Source organism: Heptranchias perlo, chromosome 1 (genome assembly GCF_035084215.1).
Source record: "Heptranchias perlo isolate sHepPer1 chromosome 1, sHepPer1.hap1, whole genome shotgun sequence".
Lineage (NCBI taxonomy): Eukaryota > Metazoa > Chordata > Chondrichthyes > Hexanchiformes > Hexanchidae > Heptranchias > Heptranchias perlo.
This window is the reverse complement of record NC_090325.1, coordinates 60,538,380-60,562,956: the sequence shown is the minus strand read 5'-3', so window position 1 is coordinate 60,562,956 and position 24,577 is coordinate 60,538,380. Positions and strand designations below refer to the sequence as shown.

At 40.3% G+C, this 24,577-nt stretch overlaps 1 protein-coding gene across 1 annotated transcript in view; it reads right to left on the bottom strand.

Annotated features, from left to right (window-relative positions):
- Positions 1-22,506, bottom strand: part of parp8 (poly (ADP-ribose) polymerase family, member 8) — a 358,889-nt gene extending 336,383 nt beyond the window's left edge. The window contains exons 1-2 of the mRNA XM_067985593.1: positions 22,309-22,506; positions 21,706-21,760 (exon numbers count right to left, since the gene is read on the bottom strand). Of these exons, the coding sequence (XP_067841694.1) occupies positions 21,706-21,760; positions 22,309-22,399 (146 nt within the window). The 5' untranslated portion in view covers positions 22,400-22,506. The remainder of the gene's footprint in view (positions 1-21,705; positions 21,761-22,308) is intronic.
- Positions 22,507-24,577: the final 2,071 nt, after the last annotated feature.

Sequence of the window (24,577 nt, the reverse complement as noted above, 5' to 3'; positions counted from 1 at the left end):
GAGTCTAGCACATACCTTTCAAAGTGTCTTACTTGAAAATAAATAATGAGTTGCTGTTACACTGCACCTTATCACAGTTCTCAGAAACATCCCAAACTGTTTCACATGGATTACTTTCAACTGCAGTCACTGTTGTCAAATAGGCAAACATGGCAGCCATTTTGTGCAAAGCAAGATCCTACAAACAGTAAATGAGATAACTAACTAGTTAACCAGTTTTTTAGTGATGTGGGTTGAAATAGGAACGTTGGCCAGGAAACCTGGAGAACTCCCTGCTCTTCTTGGATTGGTGCCTTTCGATCTGTAATGTACACCTGGACAAACAGAAGAGGCCTCATTTTAAGGTTAGCATTCCCTCAGTAATGCACTGGAGTGTCAGCCTAGATTAGGGGGGTAATTTTGCGAGTCCACGGTGCTGAATATTAAAATTAACGGTTGGAAATCATGGGTAGCGTGTGCTAAAATTTCTGCTACACTGTGAGCAGGCAAAACTCTGCTATCATTGCAAACTCGTAAAATTATCCCTGATGTGCTCAAGTCTTGGAGTGGAGTTGAACCCACATCCTTCAAAGGCAAGAGTGCTCAACGTGTGTATCAGATTTGCAATTCATTGGCTTAAATATCAAATTTCATATAAAAAAGCAACCAATCACAATTGAACAGGTAGAGAATCAATCAATGAACAAGCAGAAAGCAAGTAAGAAAACTACCAATCAAGAAATACCATGGAAGCATGAAATCTACCAATGAAGAAGCCTTAGTCGGCTAAATATTTTTCTTTTTTAACCAATAAAACACGTAGCACGAAAGGAGTCTGTTAAAATATTTTTTTGTAAATCCTTTCTGCTGTCACATTATTTCCTTAGCCAGCTGACCATACACAGGTTAAAAAAAAACTATAACAAACCAAACGTAAAAGTGAAAATAATTTTGAAAAAGGTATTTCAACTTAGCATAAAAGTGCCCTCATTCTTACTGACATACACTGGCTCCCTATCCCCTATTGCATTCAATTTGAAATCCTCACCCATATCTATAAATTCCTCCATGGCCTTGCTCAACATTATCCCTGTGATCTCCACCTGCCCTATATCCCCTCCTGAGCACTCCGTTCCTCGACTCCAGTCTCCTGTGCATTCACTTGCCTTTGACCCACCACTGATGACAAAGCCTTCAGTTGCCTCAGTTTTAATTTTTAAGAGGTCCCTCTCTAAATCTCTCCACCTTTGGCCCTCTCTCTCACCTTTAAAAAACCTCCTCTGAACCTATCTCTTTGACCTAGCCTTCGGTCACTTCTCCTAATCTCTTCTTTCCTGGCTGTGCCACTTTCTGAAGCACCCTGGAACATCTTTTTATGTTAATGGTGCTATGTAAATGCAAGTTGTGGTTTTTGAAATGGATCTAATAAGTTTTGTCCTCTGAAATCTAACCTCTATCAGGGGCCTGGTTATGGAATTTTTGTTCCTTTTGGGAAACTTCCATTCACCAGCAGCAATGGTCATTATCTATGGTTCTGATGATCCCGCTTTTGGCCTCCCCCAGTGCAGCTGTGGATCCTATTTGTGCTCCTGTTGCAGCCATAGTGAATAATATTGGTGTTTCTTTTAGAGCCTTGTGTGTCGGCTATTAGTTCTCCTTTTGCAACCATGACTGCTTTCTGGCCTTGTGCTATGGCTGGGATCACTTTCTCCATTCTTTTACAGCCAAGGCTCCCTAACCATAGTATTGCAAAACTCCAGGCCAGGCCAGGCCCTTAGCGCTGCCAAACTCCCACCGCCCAAAAGTGCTGTTTTATCCTCCCCCTCCAACGCTGCCTCTGACACACTGACAACCACAAGAAATATACTGGGTTATTACTTAAACAGAAAGGCTACGATTGAGTTTTGTCACCACACATACAACAGTGTTGTTAATTTTCCTGAAATTATTCTTTGTAACTAGGTAAAAAGCTATTTGATGACTCCCTAATCTATTTTCCTTTCATATTATTTTCATCACAGTTATCATAGTTTATGAGTATAACAATATTATGCAAATATGTATTAAATAATTGAGTGCTAAAGGTGAGTTACAGAAGTGCATGCAGCTCTGATTTGATTCAGAGGCATTATCCACATAAATAGCTCAGCAGCTAGCGCACAGTGCAAATCTAACACAGGTGCAGATTTACAGAGAAATAAGCTGCATCTTCTGACATATGATCGGAACCCAACAGGAAAAAAGAGTAACTTATGTATGTTGTGTAGAAAAGAATATGTTACAAAGCAGTGTTACACCCAAAGAAGGTTAAACTGCAAGAGTGAAGCTTAAATGGCTTATAAGCAACAACCAAACCCCAGAAGTGTTCACTCGCATTCTAATTCTTCACGGTTCCTCCTTGGCATTACTGGGTTTTCAAATTTGACTTTTGCTGTTGTACAGTGCAAGCTCCGATCAGTTCAATGTGCAATGGAAAAGAGGAAGCCTGCGCAATCAAACTGGCCGCCCAGAAATCAAAATCTACCCCAATTAAGTTTTTTCTGATTGGTTCTTGGAAAAATAAGCCTGGAATTTCCTCTGTGGGCGCAATCCGGAAGTTAGACCCAAAAATGCGCCCATTCCCATGCCCATTTTGCCGATGTCAAGTTAGCTCAAATTTCTTGCGAATCTCAGGAGAATACTCCCGAACATAAAATGGGCCAGAAATCAGCGTAAACAATAGGAGCTGAAGGAAAGTGATGAACGCACACCATGGGTTTCCTGAATGTCCTCACGATTTTGACTTAAGGACATCTTTTAATTTTATTTTGTCGGTTTCCTGCAGATCGACAGGCTGGCCATCAGTCAGACGGGAGAAGAGCCAGGAATTGGATGCGAGCAGGTAATTCTTAAATTGGGGAGGGGGGGGGGTTCATCGGGGAGGTCGGTCATTGGGTTGGGGTGGTCAATTGAGCGCATGTGTGGGATCACTGCAGGTAGGCTTGTTGGGCCTAGGGGAAGCACTCCTGCTCCTCCTGGCCTACAAGCAGTGTAATAAAGGCACCTACCTGCTGAGCCGGGCCTTCTCGCCTCCTCTTACGTGGTGTAAGGTAGAAGGCCGAGGAATCCCGGCCCCCAGGAGTTAAAAATAAAAAACCTATCAAAATGGAGGCCTGCAGCCTACATAAAAGCTTTCACTGACCGACCCACCTCAGGTTGGTCGCCCGCCCCTCGACCCGCCTCCGTTAAAACCAGAAGTCGGCGGGTTGGAGACGAGTTGGTGTCGGGTTTTGGTTTTTCACAATTTTTACCTTCCCACTCGGCCCCAACACACCCGTTCGTGGGGTTAAAATTTAGGCCCATATATTTCTTCTTTAAGTATAAAAGTTAAAGTTTCAACTCATTTAACCATCATTCATGCTCATTAGGCACAGCAGGTTTAAGAGCCTGCAATCAGGAAAGCTTTTCAAATTTTAATGTGATTTATGCTTATGCCATAAAAATGCATTCAAAGAAACAGAAAATATAGAGCAGATCTCAGTGAGGATCAATTTTAAAAAACTCAAAAATTTGCATTAAACACCAGAAAAAATACTTTGTTTTCTGCTGCAACTGAAAATCTGGTCGTCATTTGAAGAGAGCCTCTGAGCAAGTGCAATTGCAGGAAACTCGCAGAAAGGCTCTGTAACTTGGAGGTGGCGTCATTATTATCCACCTCTGATGGAAAATGGCATTCAACACATTTTAATCAAACAAAATGTTACTATGTAGATAGGTTTAATCATATTATTGTAAATTGTATAAATGTTTATGTGCTTATTAGTAGAAATCCTATATCAAGTATTAAGTTTCCTAATTTAGTGAGAAAGTCCAAGATGACCACCAAAAGGATTTCAAAAATAATTTGAAACAATTAAAATGGGGAAAAGCAACAAAGTTATAAAGGATTGAATGAGAGTAATTAATGTTTTTTTGAAGAGGTGACTGATTGGCTAGATAAAGGGTAAGTAGTAGATATAGTTTATATGGCTTTTCAGAAGGTGATCCAGAAGGTGTCTCACAAGAGGCTTATTGGAAAATTCAGGCATGTAGTGCAGCAGCTTGGATTGAATGGTTGATTGATGTACAGGAAACAAAGAGTTAAGATAAATGCATGTTGCTGGGATTAGAGTAGTGTACCCAGGGGTCAGTGCCGGGACCATTTTTATTATCGGTGTAGTTAGATTATTTCAGTAGGCATAGGCAGCTCAATCTCACAATTTACTGGTGACATAAAAGCAGGGGGTTTGACAAACAATAAGGACTGTAAAATATTTCAGGGAGACATAGATAGATTAGCAGAATCGGCAAACAGGTGGAAAATACAATTTAATGTGGATAAACAAAAGGTAATACGTTTTGGAAGGAAAAAACAAGGAATGGGATTACAACTTAATGGAAAGACGCTGAAGGATGTAGATGGAGAGAGACCTATAGGTTCAAATATATAACTCCCTGAAAGTTTCAGTGCAGGTACATAAAGCCATAAAAAAAGCACAACAGTATTTGGAATTGTATAAGTAGGGGCATAAAGTACAACAAAAATGCAATGATAAATTTTTACAAAACTTTGCTTAGGGCACAGAGTACTGTGTGCAGTTTTGAGTGCCCCATTATAGAAAGGGCATTAAAGCCATAGAGAACATACGGTGTAGACTCACCAGGATGATTCCAGGGATAAACAACTATAGTTATGAATTACGTAGAATCATAGCATCATAGAAAATAGGAGCAAGAGTAGGCCATTTGGCCCTTCGGGCCCGCTCCGCCATTCAAAATGATCATGGCTGATTGTCTAACTCAGTACCCTGTTCCCGCTTTTTCCCCATATCCCTTGATCCCTTTAGCATTAAGAATGTACAGCACGGAAACAGGCCTTTCAGCCCAACAGGTCCATGCCAGTGGTTATGCTCCACATGAGCCTTCTGCCACCCTTCTTCATCTAACCCCATCAACATACCCTTTCATTACTTTCTCCCTCATGGGTTTATGTAGCTTTCCCTTCAATGCATCTATGCTAGTTGCCTCAACTACTCCTTGTGGTAGCGAGTTCCACATTCTAACCACTCTCTGGGTAAAGAAGTTTCTCCTGAATTCCCAATTGGATTTATTAGTAACTATCTTATATTTATCGCTCCTACCTCTGGTCTCCTCCGCAAGTGGAAACATCTTCTCTATGTCTACCTTATCAAACCCTTTCATAATCTTAAAGACCTCTATCAGGTCACCCCTTAGTCTTCCCTTTTCTAGAGAAAACAGCCCCAGCCTGTTCAATCTTTCCTGATAGGTATAACCTCTCAGTTCTGGTATCATCCTAGTAAATCTTTTCTTCACCTTCTCCAATGCCTCTATATCCTTTTTACAATATGGACACCAGAACTGTGCACAGTACTCCAAGTGTTGTCTAACCAAGGTTCTATACAAGCTTAACAAAACTTCCCTGCTTTTCAATTCTATCCCTCTAGAAATGAACCCCAGTGCATTGTTTGCTTTTTTTAATGGCCTTATTAACCTGCATCACTACTGATTCTGATTTGTGTATCTGTACCCCCAGATCCCTCTGCTCCTCTAGCCCATTTAAACTCTTGTTTTCCAAGGAGTATGTGGCCTCCTTATTCTTCCTCCCATAATGTACCACCTCACACTTAACTATATTAAAATTCATTTTCCAATTACACGCCCATTCTGCAAGTTTATTAATGTCTTCCTATATTTTGTTGCAGTCTTCCCCAGTACTAACTACACCCCCCAATTTGGTGTTGTCTGCAAATTTTGAAATTGTACTTCCGATTCTTGAGTCCAAATTGCTTACATAAATGGTGAACAACAGTGGTCCCAGCACCAATCCTTGTGGAAAATCACATCCCACCTTTCGCCAGTCTGAGTAACAACCTTTAACCCCTACTCTCTGTTTTCTGTTTTGTAACCAGCTTGAGGAGAGCATGAGGAGTGACTTGAGATAACATAACAGTCTCCACTAGAGCAGAGGAGATTTAATAGAGGTTTTTAAAATTATGGAGAGTTTTGATAGAGTGAAAAGGGAGAGACTGTTTCTGCTGGTTGGGGTGACAGCGACTAGGTCAATTTAAAATTGTCACTAGGGGAGTGAGCACAGAGGATAGGAGAAATTTCTTTGTGCAGCTAGTTCTCTGAGCATGGAATACTTGAATGTTTTGTTACAGAGTGGTTGAGACAGAGACTATTTTATACTTATAGAGAGAGATGTCCTGCATCTAGTATGCACTTGTGCCTGTCATATTTCATGTCACGCTTGAAAATGTATGTAATGTTTGCACCTGAAAGGCTCTCAAATATAATTCTCTTAATATACCAAAAATCACAATTGAACATATGGAATGTACTGATCGATCTGTTACAAATGGGAACAAACAATACCAATCATGAAAACTACAAATCAACAATGAGCAGTAATGAAGCAAGGGACAAGATGTGTATATAAATATGTATGTTCGTATGCATAACCAAGCATTTCAGACAATGCAGAAAAGGGCAGCTAATCTGAACCAAGCTTAATGCGTCTGAGCTATAAGGAGAGTTTAAAGAACTTGATTGTTTACTCAGGAGATCAGAATACTCAGGAAAGATATTATTCAGGTGTTCAAGATTCTTAAGGGAATATACAAGTTGAACCATGATAATATGTTCACAATTGCCCCAAACTCACGAACCAAGAGACACATGTTCAAGCTTAGAAAAGGAAAGGTGCACAGGCAGTTTAGATTTAAGTACCTTAGGCAGAGGGCTGTGAATATGTGGAATGGACTGCTGTGGGACACAGTGGAGGCGGGTAGTGTGCAAAATGTAAGGGGAAATTGGACAGATACATGAAGAGGAGGGCAATTAAGAGGGATTGATTTTTGGGACCAGCCAGATGGATACTAAATCTTTTCTGATCATGTCCTTTTCTATGTTTGAACATCATATATCCCTAACTCCCATTTTCATTCTAATGATATAATATATACACTGTTGCATATTCCCATTTTAATTCTTTATAATACACCACTAGATATCCTGTGGCATTGCTCATGGTGAGTCAGAGGATTCATTGTTGCACTCACATCTATTTCTCTCTCTCACAATTAGGCACAGCAGTCAACCGAGTGTGGTTAAAACTATTATACAGCCACAATGCTCATTTCATTGAGGGCAGCCCATCACTGTGAGCTACAATATAAAACTGGCGAAAAGCCACACATATCATCTAAAAATCTACAATTATCTGACTTGCATTACATTAACTGAACCACACAGTTCCCAGGCAGTTAAATTTAATTTCTCCCTCAGAAATAAAGGGAAAAAAAATCAGTTGCTCCAAATATATTGCAATATGTATATTAAATTTAATCAATACCATAGTTCCAAGGTACAAACTTTCATTTGTCAGACATGTAACTGCTGTATTTGTTAAATAAGCAACTTCTTGGATATAGTAACACATCCAATTCCTCTGACAGTTACCTCCGATGAACTTCCAAAGTTTATGCTTTACATGGAATTTACACAAAAATTGCTTTTAATATTAGCTTCCCTGACGGATGGAAGAGGAGAGGGTGGGACCTATAGGCAGCTAGCTCTGACCTGCTCAGTGAATGACCTGTGCTATTGTAAATCATCATAAAAAGATTTCTGGCAGCTGTAGGAATAAATGCATACCGGTAGCTGTAGCTTGATATTTAGTGAGTCTCTTTAGCTGAGAGTAATGGCTTTGGAACCCCTTGCTCCCGCCCCCACAATAGCTCCAGGCTCAGGCTTCTTAAAGACAGACATGGACCTCTGTTAGAACACAGCAATTATTTTATATTTAAATTGTATTATAAATTTTACTTTCTGTAGTAAGTCCTCAGTTTAGTGGAGAAACCAAGATGGTGACCAAATAGAACGTCAAAAAATATTGTGGGCAGCTTCTTTGGTTTGCTTTTTTTATTGTCACCTTTTTCTGACTGAACATTCTGGATTGGTTCTTTTATACTTGCTGCAAAGTTTATCCATCCACTTTTCCCACATTTGATTGATACATTGCCTACATCTTCAGTTTTGTGATTTGTCGCTGTCTTATGAATATGAAATCTGAGCCATTCAGATGCAAGTGTGATGTAAAATTTCCATATAGAAGAGTATGCTGCCCAAAGTGTGACATTCAAGTGTGATACCTGAAGTATAACAAACAAACTGCATGTTGGACTTTATTATAAGTAGATAGATATATATTGTTCCTCGACTCATCCACATCTTTGCCACCTACACCCTGTCCCACACTAAGCCACACTCCACTGGATCTCTATCTCCCAATGCAATGAATTCAGAATAATTGCCCTTGTCCTCAAATCTCTCCATGACCTGCCTCACCGGAGCTTTGCAACCTCTCCGAACCCAATGCCCATGCCCTTCAATCCTCTGACTCTGGCCATCTGTACAATTTCTCTCCTCCCCCCACAACACCCACCCACCCAAAACTCTGCTGCTCCCCCATCGGCGGCAGGGCTTTCATCTTTCCTCTTTGGAACTGTCTCCCTAAATTTCTCTGCCTTCCTGCTTCTCTTCTGTTTGTAAAAGCCTTCTCAAAAACTATCTTTGCAACTGTGCTTTTGGTCATCTCTTCTAATTTGCCTACTACTGATTAGCATTGTGAAGGATCTTGTGATGTTTTACGACATCAAAAGTGCTATCTAAGTGCAAGATCTTGTTTACACCCATATGAATTATTTATAAAACATATGTTATATTACACACACACACTTTTTTTTCCTTTTGCATTGTTGAGTTTTCACATTTGATTTCTGCTGTTAGAGATCGCATCATCTATGAATTTTTCGATCACAGTTGTCATTATGGCCATCAAGTTTTGCCTTTCTAAGTCACAATGTGCAACAGGAAGGGCTTTTTAAAAAAAAATGACACTAGGCTAAAAGTGTTTGCTGGAAAATAAGATGCGTGGGCTTCTCACATGACAGGAAGAGAAAGCTTTTCTAAAACAAAAGAAAACAAAACCTCTTTTACAGGGTTATGTACAAGCGATTGTTGTAAGGTTACTATATAATACACTTTAAATTTTAAAGAAAAGAAAAGGCAGCTTGATTACTAAACCTTTGAGAAAGCCACTTCTATTGTACAAATACAAAAGAGATATTGTTGAATTACAAATTGAACTTTCAAATTCTCAACTGGTTATGGGTGATCAGCTTGTTGTAATTAAGTAAATATCCTATGTATTTTATAGCACTCCTTAATCTAAGAAGTGAATAATATTTCACTAATTGGATCTATGTGGAATTATATACAGTATATTCCAAATCATTACAAATCTAACAAATTCTTATCGAAGTCTACCTCTAACTCATTCTTACCAACACCCCTAGCCAAACTGCTTTAGTTTATGTGATTACTGCAGTGGCAATTACTGAAGGTGTAAATGGGGCAGAGATCTCACTTGGCCACAGGACTTATTCACACGATAGGTTAGGTAAGCTTCAGCCTATTTGATTTTACTGTTCCAAAATACCAACCCTGCCGGCTTCCCATTACAGCATCTAGTGATTCCTTAAATGATTCCAATATCCTGGCCTCAACCTCCCTCCACGGCAACCTGTTTCAATTGATAATCATCCTCTCTATTTAGAAATACAGAGGCGAATAGCATAGATGCATGTAAAAGGAAGCTAGGTATGTACATGGGGGAGAAAGGAATAGAAGGATATGTTAATAGTGTTAGATGAAGTAGGGAGGAAAGAGGCTCGTGTGGAGCATAAACACCGGCATAGACCTGTTGGGCTGAATGGCCTATTTCTATGCTGTAAATTCTATGTAATGTCCTGTGTAAATACTTCCTGTCACTTGTCCTAAACTTGCTTCTCACAGCACCAAACTTTTGCCCTCTTCTCCTGCTGCCTAGTCCATTTGAAAGTATTCTAGTTTCCTTAAAATGAAGCATAAACATTTACAAAACTCAATGGGGTTTGCTTCTGTCTTCCCAAAAAAAAACTTGGAATTTTTTTGGAAAGAGGAGTGAATTTTGTGCTCATTAATTTGTCAGTGCTGAGAGAGTAATATTAATTTTACTTCTCACACCATGTGTCTTTATCAAGTAAGTTAGATGCAGAGTTAAGTTCTCTCTACTCTCCCCAAAAATACGCTTCAAACCCAACCTCATTTCCTGCCAAACTACCTTCTGCACTCTCTTGAGCTACAACATCAATTCAGTTACCAGTCCATGAGCACTTTGTTCTTTGGACTCATGCCTTATAGGAAGCAAAAAACTCAATTCTTACTATCAACTAAAGCAGTGTAGACCAGTAGACTTGGCAACAAATGGCCTATGTTATGCCGACATAGGATGTGTGGCCATGACATTTCCTACTGACCTACAGTACTGTTAGTTCAAATGTGTTCAAACACTAACCTCACTGTCAACTTAGAAGGATAGGGAACATAGGAACAGAAGAACAGGATTAAGCCATTCAGCCCCTCAAGCCTGTTCTGACATTCATTTAGATCATGGCTGATCTGTACCTCAACTCCATTTACCCATACCTTTTGATGCCCATACTTAAATAAAAATTTGTTAATCTCAGCCTTGAAAATTTCAATTGACCAAGCATCCACAGCCTTTATGGGGAGAGAATTCCTGATGCACTATCTTTTGTGTGAAAAAGTGCTTCCTGATTTCACTCCTGAATGACCTAGCTCTAATTTTAAGATTGTGCCCCCTTGTTCTGGAAATACTGTAGCTTCTCTGTATCCACCTTATCGAATCTTTTAATCTCAAGGGAATATAAGACAAGTTTATGATAACTCGCCTCATAATTTAACCCTTTAGCCTGATATCATTCTGATGAATCTGAGCCTCACCCCCTCCAAAGCCAATATAACCTTCCTGAGGTGCAGTGCCCAAAACTGAATGTAGTGCTCCAGATGCGGTCTGACCAAGGCTCTGTACAACTAAGGCATCACTTCCCCATTTTTGTATTCCAGCCCCCTTGAGATAAAGGCCAACATTCCATTAACTTTTTGGATTACTTTTTGTGCCTGTGCACTAGCTTTTAGTGATCTGTGTACCTGGACACCTAAATGCTTTTGCTCCTCCAGAAGAAAGAGAATATTTCGAATTGTCTTTTTTGTGTCCAAAGTGGATGATCTCACACTTCCCATATTGAACCCCATCAGCCACAGTTTTGCCCACTCACTTAATCTTCCTATGTCCCTTTGTAACTTCCTGCTCCAGTACAGATCCCTGAATAAAAACATTTGTTATATCCCGCCAATTTTAATTTTGAATTAATTTAATGCTCCAGCTTAAAACTATCTTTTATACACTTTTGTGAAAATGGAATTAGCACATACTTGTTTATAACCAACTCTATCATTTGTAAGGTGAATCAAATGCTCAAATGCAGAAGATGACATTAAATAAGAGTTGTTTGCACTAGCAAAAGGCTTACAGTGATATGCCTTTATAATTTGTCGCTTGATCTTAGGGATCTTAAAGATCCTGAAGAAAATGCTTGCATGCAAGTTCCTTGGCAGTGCAGCATGGCACAATGCACCAGCCCGACAAACTCTGTTTTCAGACCAGCATTCAAATCCAGGCTCTCCTTTCATTCCCGCAATCCTCGGAACGCCAAGTTGCCAATATAACCCAACTTACTGGGCACAGCATCAAACCACAACAAGGTTCTTGGCTGAGGGAAGTCATTAAGGTGCCCATGGTTGCCAAGCCCTCGCCATTAAGAGTCCTGGTTATCCAGGCCATATAATAAAAGAAAATACTTGTGTTGTGCAAAATGCCTTTCTCGTTTACTATTTCTGCTTTTTGTCAATATAAAATTTAAAGTTGAACTTGCTACTTATAACCATAGCAGTTATCCATAATAAAACAAAACAAGTATGGATGCAGCACAAGTGCACTCCATTTCAGAAAGAGTTTAGGTTTTATTTAAGAAGGAACTTGTACTTATACAGCTCTTTTCATGACCAGAGAATGTTCCAAAGTGCTTTACAGCCAATTAAGTACTTTTGGAATATAGTCACTGTAGTAATGTAGGGAAACACAGCAGACAATTTACATACATCAGGTTCCACAAACGGCAATGAGATTAATGACCGGATAATCTGTTTTACTAATGTTGGTTGAGAGATAAATGTTGACCGGACAAAAGAGAACTTCCCTACTCTTATTCGAAATACTGCAATGCAATCTTTTACGTTCACCTGGGAAGGCAGATGGGTCTTAGTTTAGCATCTCATCCAAAGCACCTCTGACAGTGCAGCACTCCCTCAGTATTGCGCTGAACTATCATCCTAGATCTGGAGAGGGGCTTAAACTGAGGCCCCTCTACCTCAGTAGGAGAGAGTGCTACAGCTGAACCAAGGCTGACACTAATTTAGGTCACAACAAACTCTATTCTGTGCATAAAGTGAGCATTATACCATGCCAGTGACTACACACCAGATGAAGTCAAGTGGCAAAACAATCTCCAGCACAGTAACAACTCTGTTATCATAGAATCATAGAATGACACAGCACAGAAGCAGGCCATTCTAGGATCTTCAATTTAAATAAAGCCAATTACATAGGTACGAGGGGCAAGTTGGCTAAGGTGGATTGGGAAATTAGATTAAAAGGTATGACGGTAGATAAGCAATGGCAGATATTTAAAGAAGTATTTCAAAATTCTCAATGAATATACATTCCATTGAGAAATAAAAACTCTACGGGAAAAGTGGTCCATCCGTCGCTAACTAAAGAAGTTAAGGATAGTATTAGATTAAAAGAAGAGGCTTATAATGTTGCGAGGGAATAGTAGTAAGCCTGAAGATTGAGAGAGTTTTAGAAATAGCAAAGGATGGCCAAAAAATTGAGAAAAAGGGAGAAAATAGAATATGAGAGTAAACTAGCAAGAAATATAAAAACAGACTGTAAGAGCTTGTACAAGAATGTAAAAAGGAAGAGAGTAGCAAAAGTACACGTTGGTCCCTTAGAGGCTGAGACAAGGGTAATTATAATGGGGAATAAGGAAATGGCAGAGATGCAAAACAAATATTTTCTATCTGTCTTCACAGTAGAAGACACAAAAAGCATACCAAAAATAATGGGGAACCAAGGGGCTAATGAGAGTGAGGAAATTAAAGTAATTAATATCAGTAGAGAAAAAGTACTAGAAAAACTAATGGAACTAAAAGCTGACAAATCCCCTGAACCTGATGGCCTAGGGTTCTAAAAGAGGTGGCTGCAGAGAGAGTGGATGCATTGGTTATGATCTTCCAAAATTCCTTAGACTCTATAATGGTCCCCGTGGATTAGAAGGTAGCAAATGTAACACCGCTATTCAAGAAAGAAGGGAGAGAGAAAACAGGGAACTACAGGCCTGTTTGCCTGACATCAATCGTCAGAAAAATGCTGGAATCCATCATTAAGGATGTGGTAACAGGGCACTTGGAAAATCATAATATGATTAGGCAGAGTCAACATGGTTTTATGAAAGGGAAATCATGTTTAACAAAGTTATTAGCATTCTTTGAGGATGTAACTAGCAGGGTAGATAAAGGGGAACCAGTGGATGTAGTATATTTGGATGATTTCCAAAAGGTGCCACATAAATGGTTGTTACACAAGATAAGGGCTCATGGGGTTGGGGGTAAATTACTAGCATGGATAGAGGATTGGTTAACGGACAGAAAATAGAGAGTAGGGATAAACAGGTCATTTTCAGCTTGGCAGGCTGTAACTAGTGGGGTGCCGCAAGGATCAATGCTTGGGCCTCAGCTATGTACAATCAATATTAATGACTTAGATGAAGGGACCGAGTGTAATGTATCCGAGTTTGCTGATGATACAAAGCTAGGTGGGAAAGTAAGCTGTGAGGAGGACACAAAGAGTCTGCAAAGGGATCATAGAATCTTAGAAATATACGGCACAGAAGGAGGCCATTCAGCCCATCGTGTCCGCACTAGCCGAAGAAGAGCTATCCAGCCAATCCCACTTTCCAGCTCTTGGTCCGTAGCCTTCTAGGTGGCGGCACTTCTAGTGCACATCCAAGCATCTTTTAAATGCAATGAGGGTTTCTGCCTCTACCGCCCTTTCAGGCAGTGGGTTCCAGACCCCCACCACCGTCTGGGTGAAAAAATAATTCCTGAGCTCCCTTCTAATCCTTCTATCAATTACTTTAAATCTATGACCCCTGGTTATTGACCCCACTGCTAAGGGAATTAGATCCTCCCTATCCACTGTAGCTAGGCCCCTCATAATTTTATACACCTCAATTAAGTCTCCCCTCAGCCTCCTCAGTTCCAAAAAAAACCCCAGCATATCCAATATTTCTTCCTACCTAAAATTCTCCAGTCCTGGCACGTCCTTATAAATCTCCTCTGTACCCTCTCTATTGCAATCACATCTTTCCTGTAATGTGACCAGAACTGTACGCAGTACTCCAGCTGTGGCCTAACTAGTGTTTTATACAGTTCAAGCATAATCTCCCTGCTCTTACATTCTATACCTCGGCTAATAAAGGCAAGTATCCGGTATGCCTTCTTAACCATCTTATCTACCTGCCCTACTACCTTCAGGGATCTGTGGACATGCACTCCCATTACAGTATCCTCCCATTTATTGTGTATTCCCTTGCCTTGTTTGCCCTCCCCAAATGCATTACCTCACACTTCTCTGGGTTGAATTCCATTTGCCACTTTTCGGCCCACCTGACGAGTCCATTGATATCTTCCTGCAGTCTACAGCTTTCCTCATCACTATCAACCACATGGACAATTTTTATATTATCTGCAAACTTCTTAATCATGCCCTCTACATTTAGGATATAGACAGGTTAAGTGGCTGGGCAAGAAGGTGGTAGATGGAGCATAATGTGGGGAAATATGGTTGTTCACTGTGATCAGAAGAATAGAAAAACAGAATATTTTTTAAATGGTGAGAAACCATTAAATGTTGGTGTTCATGGAGATTTGGGTATCCTCGTACAAGAAACACAAAAAGTTAGCATGCAGGTACAGCAAGCAATTAGGAAGGCAAATGGCATGTTGGCGTTTACTGCAAGGGGGCTGGAGTACAAGAGTAAGGAAGTCTTACTACAATTGTACAGAGCTTTGGTGAGACTGCACCTGGTGTATTGTGCACAGTTTTGGTCTCTTTATCTAAGGAAGGATATACTTGGAATGCACCTCCTGAAAGAGACGGTCCAACGAAGATTCACTAGATTGATTCCTGGGATGAGAGGGTTATCCTATGAGGAGAGATTGAGTAAAATGGGCCGATATTCTCTGGAGTTTGGAAGAATGAGAGGTGATCTCATTGAAATATAAAAGATTCTGAGGGGACTTGACAGGGTAGATGCTGAGAGGTTGTTTCCCCTGGCTGGAGAGTCTAGAACTAGGGGGCATAGTCTCAGGATAAGGGATCAGCCATTTAAGACTGAGATGAGGAGGAATTTCTTCACTCAGAGGGTTGTGAATCTTTGGAATTCTCTACCCCAGAGGGCTGTGGATGCTGAATCGTTGAGTATATTGAAGGCTAAGATAGATAGATTTTTGGACTCTAAGGGAATCAAGGGATGTGGGGAATGGGCGGAAACGTGGAGTTGAGGTTGAAAATCAGCCATGATCTTATTGAATGGCGGAGCAGGCTCGAGGGGCCGTATGGCCTACTCCTGCTCCTATTTCTTATGGCCCATCTTACCTATGCTGGCTCTTCGGAAGAGCTATCCATTTTGTCCCACACTCCGGCTCTTTCCCGATAGCCTGTAAATTTTTCCTTTCAACTATTTATCCAATTGTCTTTTGAAAGTTGCTGTTGAATCTGCTTCCACCGCCCTTTCAGGCAGCGCATTCCAGATCGTAACAACTCGCTGCGTAAAAACTTTTCTCCTCATGTCGTCTCGGGCTCTTTTGCCAATTATCTTAAATTTGTGACCTCTGGTTACCAACCCTTCTGCCACTGGAAACAGTTTCTCCTTATTTACTCTATCAAAACACTCCTCTAACAAATCTCCTCTTAAGCTTCTCTGCTCTAAGGAGAACCCCAGCTACTCCAGTGTCTCCACATAACTGAAGTCCCTCACCCCTGGAACCATTCTAGTAAATCTCTTCTTCACCTTCTCTAAGGCCTTGACATCCTTCCTAAAGTGTGGTGCCCAAAATTGGACACAATAGTCCAGCTGGCACGTAACCTGTATTTTATAAAGGGTTACATTACTTCCTTGCTTTTGCACTTTTTGTCTCTATTTATAAAGCCAAGGATTCCGTATGCTATTTTAACAACCTCCTCAACTTGTCCTGCCAGCTTCAAAGATTTGTGTACATACGCCCCCAGGTCTCACTGTTCCTGCACCCCCTTTAAAATTGTACCATTTAGCTTATATTGCCTCTACTCATTCTTTCTACCAAAATGTATCACTTCACACTTCTCTGTATTAAATTTCATCTGCCATTTCACCAATGTTCTCCTGAAGTTTATTACTATCCTCTTCATTGTTTATCACATTTCCGAGTTTCGTGTCATCTGCAAACTTTGAAATTATGCCCTGAATACCAGGTCCAGATCATTACTATATATCAGAAAGAGCAATGGTCCTAATACTGACCCCTGGGGAACACCACTGTATACTTCCCTCTAATCTGGAAAAACAACCGTTCACCACTACTCTCTGATTTCTGTCTCTTAGCCAATTTCATATCCACGCTGTCGCTGTCCCTTTAATTCCATGGGCTATAATTTTGCTAACAAGTCTATAGAGTGGTACTTTACCAAGAGCCTTTTGAAAGACCATATACATAACATAAGAACACAAGGAATAGGAGCAGGAGTAGGCCATACAGCCCCTCGAACCTGCTCTACCATTCAATAAGATCATGGCTGAACTTCTATCTCAACTCCACTTTTCCGCCCTATCCCCATATCCCTTGATTCCCTTAGTGTCCAAATATCCATCGATCTCAGTCTTGAATATATTCACTGACTCAGCATCCACCACCCTCTGGGGTAGAGAATTCTAAAGATTCACAACCCTCTGAGTTAAGAAATTCCTCCTCAGCTCGGTCCTAAATGGCCAACCCCTTATATTGTGACTATGACCCCTAGTTCTAGACTCTCCAGCCAGGGGAAACAGCATCTCAGCATCTACCCTGTCAAGCCCTCTAAGAATTTTATATGATTCAATGAGATCATCTCTCATTCTTCTAAGCTCCAGAGAATATAGGCCCATTCTAATCAATCTCTTCTTATAGGATAACCCCCTCATCCCTGGAATCAATCTAGTGAACCTTCATTGCACCCACTCTAAGGCAAGTATTTCCTTCCTTAGGTAAGGAGACCAAAACTGTACACAGTACTCTAGGCATTGTCTCACCAGAGCTCTTTATAATTGTAGCAAGACCTCCTTACTCTTATACTCCAACCCCCTTGCTTGCAATAAAGATTAACATACCATTTGCCTTTCTAATTGCTTGCTGTACCTGTATATCAACCGCACTACCCTCATCAACCCTCTCTATTACTTCATCAAAGAACTCAATCAAGTTAGTCAAACACGATTTGCCTTTAGCAAATCCATGCTGGTTTTCATTTAATAACCTATACTTTTCCAAGTGCCAATTAATTTTATCTCGGAGTATTGTCTCTGAAAGTTTCCCCACCACCGATGTTAGACTGACTGACCTGTAGTTGCCGGGTTTATCCCTCTTCCCTTTTTTGAAGAGGGGTGTAGCATTTGCAATCCTCCTGTCCTCTGGCTCCATTCCCATATCTAGTGAGGATTGGAAGATTGTGGCCACAATTTCCAACCTTTCTTCCTTCAGCAACCTAGAGTGCATCTCATCTGGGCCAGCTGACTTTTCTACTTTGAGTACTGCCCAACCCGTTAAACACCTCCTCTTTATCTATTTTTATCCTATCCAATATCTCTACTACCTCCTCCTTTACTGTGAAGTTGGCAGCATCCTCGTCTTTCATAAAGACAGATGCAAAGTATTCATTTAGTTCCTCAGCCATGCCCTGTGCCTTCACAAGAGGATTTCCTTTTTGGTTCCTCATCAGCCCCACCCATCCTCTGACCACCATTTTACTATTTATATTTTTATAAAAGACTTTTGGGTTACCTTTTATATTAGCCATTAATCTGTTCTCATAATTTCTTTGTTCCTCTTATTTCCTTTTTCCGTTCTCCCCTATGCTTTCAGTAATTGGCTTGGTTCTCTACTGTATGATGAACCTGCCATTTGTTATAAGGCTCCTTTTTATGTTTCATTTTAACCTCTATATCTTTAGTTATCCAGGGAGTTGTAGCTTTGGATGCCCTTCCTTTCCCCCCTTGTGGGTATGGTGTCTAGCCTGTACCCGAACTTTTTTTTAAGTTATCTGTTTTTAATATTCTCTCTCTCTCTCTCTCTGCCTTTCGAATCTCTTTCTCTCTGTCTGTGTAATTTGACACAATGTGTATTCAGCATACTGGGACCTACTGTTTTCTGTGGCTAACCTGTCTGAGCACCAACGACACCTTTGATTGGTGTGATGGTGTCCCAGCCTAATATAAGATATGCGATTTGAGAACCTTTCACTCACTCACCTGACGAAGGAGATAATCTCCGAAAGCTTGTGATTTTAAAATAAAATTGTTGGACTATAACCTGGTGTTGTAAGATTCCTTACATTTATCTTCTCATTGAAGACCTCCCATTGTTCACTTACTGTTTTGCCTGCCAATCTTTGATTCCAATGCACCTGGGCCAGATCCCTTTTCAACTCACTGAAATTAGCCCTCCTCCAGTTAAATGTGATTTAATTACATTTTTAATCAGTGGTAAGTAAGGCGGATACAAAATCCTGGAATATGTATTTTTGCTATTCAGTTGTGGAAATTAATAATCTGGTCACTTTTTAAAACAAATATACTCCAATGTATAGACTCATCAGCTGATTTTAATGATAACATTTTTCCAAGAAGTCCAATGCTCACTCTATTATTCTAAGCATTTTGAGAGTCTTGCAAGTAATATTAAAGCTAAAATCAAAAGTTTTTATAAATATATTAGGAGAACTAGAGTGGTGAGAGGGAAAATTGGCCCATTAATGACTGATACTTGCAAGATTATAAAGGAAATGGAAGATTTGCTAAATGGGTATTTTGTATCTGTTATCACGGTGGAGGAAGAGGATAAAATACCAGCGATACAAGGGAACCTAAACACAAGTAAAATGGGAGAAACTTAGTGGATTTGATATAAGTAAAAAAAATGGTAACTGAGAAAATAGACAACTCTCCAGGAACTGATGGTTTCCACCCTAAAGAATTTTTAAAAATAGGTGAGGGGATTGCAAATGTGTTAGTCATAATTCTCCAAAACTCTCTAGACTCAGGAATTGTGCCTTTGAATTGGAAGATTGCAAATCATAGAATCATAGAATGATAGAATGATACAGCACAGAAGGAGGCTATTTGGCCCACTCCATTAATTAAGAACCGAGGAAGAGAGAAACCAGATAATTATAGACCCATCAGTCTAATATCAATTGTGGGAAAGTTACTGAAATCTATCATCAGAGACAGAGTGGCTGAGCACTTGGACAAATATGAGCTGATCAAGGAGAGTCAGCATAGATTTGTGAAGGGTAGGTCATGTCTGACTAATCTGGTTGTATTTTTTGAGGAAGTCACTAGCATGATGGCTAGGGGAGTGTCTATGGATGTTGTCTATATGGACTTCCAGAAGGTGTTTGATAAGGTTCCTCTCAAAAGATTATTAGCAAAAATGAAAGCACACTGAATTGGAGATAATCTTGTTACATGGATTGATAATTGGTTGGGAGATAGAAGACAGGGAGTATGAATAAAGGGAATGTTCTCTGATTGGAATATTTGCCTTTATCCCAAGGAGGTTGGAATACAAAAGGGAGGAAGTTATGCTTCAGTTGTACAGAGCCTTGGTCAGACCCCATCTGGAGTATTGCATTGGGCGCCGAACTTCAGGAAAGATATACTGGGCTTGGATAAGGTACAGTGCACATTCACCAGAATGATATCAAGGCTAAAAGGGTTAAATTATGAGGACAAGTCGCATAAACTTGGTTTGTATTCCCTTGAGTTTAAAAGGTTGAGGAGGTGATCTAATCAAGGTCATTAAAATGATAAAGGGATTTGATAGAGTACATATAGAGAAACTATTTCCTCTGGTGGGGGAATTCAGAACAAGGGAACATAATCTTAACATTAGAGCTAGGCCATATAGGAATGAAATCAGGAAGCAGTGTTTTGTACAAAGGATAGTGGAATTCTGAAACTCTCTCCCCGAAAAGGCTCGGGATCCTGGGGGTCAAATTAAATTTTCAAGACTGAGATCAATAGATCTTTGTTCGGTGAGGGTATCAAGGGACATGGAGCAAAGGTGAGTAAATGAAGTTGAGGTACTGATCAGCTACAATCTACTTGAATTGTGGAACAGACTTGAGGGGCTGAATGGCCTGCTCCTGTCCCTATATTCACTGAAATAGGTGTTTATGATCCAATCACCAGTAAGTAAAAATACACAACAAAGATGCTCAATAAATGAAACTCCTAACACATGTGCTATTTTCTTCATCCTTGTCTCGTTTTAACTGCACACTCTTTAACGGTGCTGGAAGGATTATAATTGAGATTAATATTTTCTCGGCATATGGTGTAAAACAGGTTTCTGAGCACATGCTCAGTGTTTCAAAACCTCTTTTGAGTCTGAGCAATGCTCATTTCCTCTTACTCGCGTTTGCACAATCATTCGAACTACTAAAAAAAACGAAGTGGTGGTAAACCAGACCAGGCAATCTAAAAAATCCCCATTTCTTAAAAACAAAAACATAACTTTATACCATGTCTTTAAATCCAAAACAAAGCCTGTTGCTAACCCACTAAACTTGGGTTTTCACCATCCACGCTAATCTAAACTTGGCTAAAACTGGATCATCACAAATGCGCTTCATTGCACACAACAATGATGTTTAAAGAGGTAGAACAACATGGACCAGGAGAGGCCATGGTTAAAGTTAGCACAATTAGAAACTTCTCAACTGACTTTTTTTCTCTCAAAAATCTACAGCATTGTTTTTATTTTAATGCAGTGCGAATGCTTGAAAGTGTTAGGGGTAAAACAAAAGGGCAAAAATATCGCAACTCATATTTCTTTCGAAAAATGTCCTGTTACCCAGCAGTGTCGTGACATATATAAAGTATTTATTTACCTTAATATAAGCCGCATATATGGCGAGTTGCACATAATGCAGTTTATTCAGCACTATGGATATAAACCCATAAAGTACATTTACTTATATAAGTCAAAGTGTGCGACACTGTTTCCAGTATTCGGAGGATATTTTATTGATGCATAGGATGTTGCGTGGAGGCTGTTTGCAGATTTCCACCTTGTTTATATTTAAACAACCAGACAATGCCGCCTCTTCAAAAAATAGTTCCGCAATCCAGAACATGTTCTGTGCTGCTGCACGCAGTTGTCATCAATCTTTAGTGAAAAACACAAGCAACCCCCCTCCCCTCCCCCCTCAGCTTAACCGAAAGGAGTATTTGCCCGGAGATACGGAAGTTCCGAGCAAGTCTAAGTACCCACATTATAACAAGCAAGGACTGGTCCCACACACAAAGGCACAAAACTTTTTTTTTGCGGGGGGGAGGAAAGAGAGAAAAAGTTCCACCCTACCTCTTCGAGCCTCTTGTATATGTGAAGGTGAAGGTGGAATCGGAATATCTGAAATCTAAAAACAAAAGAAAATAAACATCAAAATCAAACAATTACAAACCAACCACCAGATTTGGAGCCGCCTGTTCTGTTGGCGAGATCTGCCAAAAGGTGGATTAATGAGATAAATCCAGCATCAGTGAAACAATCACATTGCAGCTCAGAGTCTGGGCTGGAGCACTTCATAGAGCTGGGCATTTACAGTACGTTTTTCTGCAACAAGTGTTTCCATAGCGACAACAAAATTGTCGATGCGAACGGACAGCTCCATGGAAATGGACAGAAAATGCAAATACAGTCGTATTGATCCTACTGCTCCATCATATCGAGATTGTACTAAAAGCATCTCAAATGTTATAAATTAATGCAGAGTGCATATAATACCGAGGATGGCTTTCCTTTTATTTTTTTTTGACTGCATGGTGTCAATGAACCAATTCAAATACAATAATGACAGCGCACTGCCGGGATTGTAATAGCGACACAAAACAACAAAACATCATTTGGGATGTGTCTCTTTTTTTAAATATATATATATACATATTAATAATAAGGAAATCTTACCGGAAAACAGGCAGTCCTTGTCCGCCTTGCACCTCTGGAGTACGTTGTCTATGTCTGTCTGTATCCGCTCCTGCCTTGAACACATCCCCATGAAGTGTAAACAGAGAGAGAAATTTGTTTTTTTTTTTGTTTTCCCTCCAGTAAAAAAGCAAAGGTGCGAATGAAGCCGCTTATCAGCTCAAGGTCATAGTCCCCAGTGTGGTGCAGGTGGGAGGGAGGCAGGCAGTGGGCGGGGGGGGGGGGGGGGGCGGGGGGGCAGTGCAGTGCCGGTGCCGGTGCGGTGCTGCGGCCGGGGGCGGGGGGAGATGAAGCTCGGTCCGGGGCTGCTGTTGTCGGCGCGGTGGTGCAGCAGCTGCTTTATTTCAGCTGCCGGGAGATGACAATAGCGATCCAGCTGCTCTCCTCCTGTACAAGAGACTGTAACTGTACGACGGGAAGCCGCAGCCTCCACACAACCCTGCTCGACAAGGCTTCGCGATTTCGAAAGCTCATGAAGCGCCAGCCGATTGCTCCTTTCAACCCCGATTCCTTCATCAGTTATTCCTTCTGCATTTTTTTTTTGTGTGTGTGGTGTGTGTGTGTGTGTGTGTGTCAGGGGCGGGTTATATCCAACCTGTGACCGCCTCTGTCGATCTGTGGCAGGTATAAAAGCCAGACAGTATTTGCCCACTTTTTTTTTATTGGACCCACGTAGGAATTCAAACAAAAAAAAAAGGATCCCACAGATCAGTTCATCAGATGAAATGTGACAGCGTCACCCGATGAAGAAATCTAACTCCCAACACAGATTTGTCAGAACTCATCCACTGGTCTAATAAACAAATGTCAGTTTTTTTGTTCTGATTCAATAAATGCGACGTGTCAATTTCACAAATTCGATTCTCTGCATATTTATTCTGAATATAATTATTAAAACCACCAACGTAATAACATACAGATTTATGTATGAGAATGCATTTTTATTTCATCTTTGCATTTTAAAAACTGCAACTGCAATTTATTTTACTGTTTATAAATTCGGTGAAAAGAAAATAGATTTTTTTTTCTTTCTGTAACCCTTAGAGAAACTGACCAGCAACCCCAAATTTGAAAATGTCCATTCTGTAAATGAATTTTAATTAAAAGCAACAGTTATCGGGATGTCATTCTGTAATAGATTAAAAGGCCCAGTAGGACTCAGCGCTTTGAGCCCTCTAGTAGCAGATCGAGCGCCAGCGGCTTTCCTTGCTCTCGGTGCTGGACCACATGCGCCTCTGAATAAAGGATTCACTTCAGGTGCCACAAGTGCACTCATTCAAAATCACACTCTGGTTCTAGAAATCACGTGGGACGGTTTCCCTTTCCAGGGAATTTCCATTCTGAAACTGACTGCACGTACATGCAATCTTATTCACACAGCACTGTGTTCCTCTTCTTCCATTCGATTTTTTTTACATGAGCTGAATTGAATGAAGCATTGTAAATTTCTTGGTTATGACTTATCGTGCGGCTTGCAAATTGCGTCATTTGGGTCAAAAGTAAGCCTCCAACAATGATGTCCAGTTTGGAGTTAAAAACCCGCGCTGTTCTTCGGTTTTCATTTTTTCCCTTTTTAGGGAAGACCGTGAAATAAATGAAACAAATCAAATGAACAAATCAATTGATATTAATCCTAAAGTAGCTGGCTGTTGTCTTGAAATGGGACTTGACCAACATTTGCATCCGTCTGATTTATACACTTTTTATTCAGAAAGCCAATAACATACAGTTTCGTTTCTTTTCTGTTTTTAAATAATTAAAGTTACTGTTAGCAATTAATGTTAACTAAAATGCAAGCAGCTTTGTCGTGGCCTTAATTCAAAATGATGATAGAGAGACAGACGTTGACAGACAGATAGATAACTTTCAACAATTCAGAACCTATGTTGACTGGGTAACAAAAGTGAACAACATTGAGATAATAGATCACAGAGGATCCGCAATGGGGAATGGTGGACTATCCACTTTATTTAATGAGTTGAAACCTTATTATACTCCCTCCATCTGTGCTCTGTTTCTAATATGTCTGGGATGACTGTGTTGAGCATATGTGCTATGGACGTGAGTACAGCGAGTTTCAGGATGATCGTATTTAAATAGAGAATAATGGATACCTGGGAGTAATTAGATATGGATTAAGAGTCAGCCTGGAAGGTGGCACAAGGCAATAACACATCCATTGAGATGGTATCCATTTATAAACGCCACTTAACCTCCAAGATCCCTTACTGTCTTGGAGCACATTGTAACC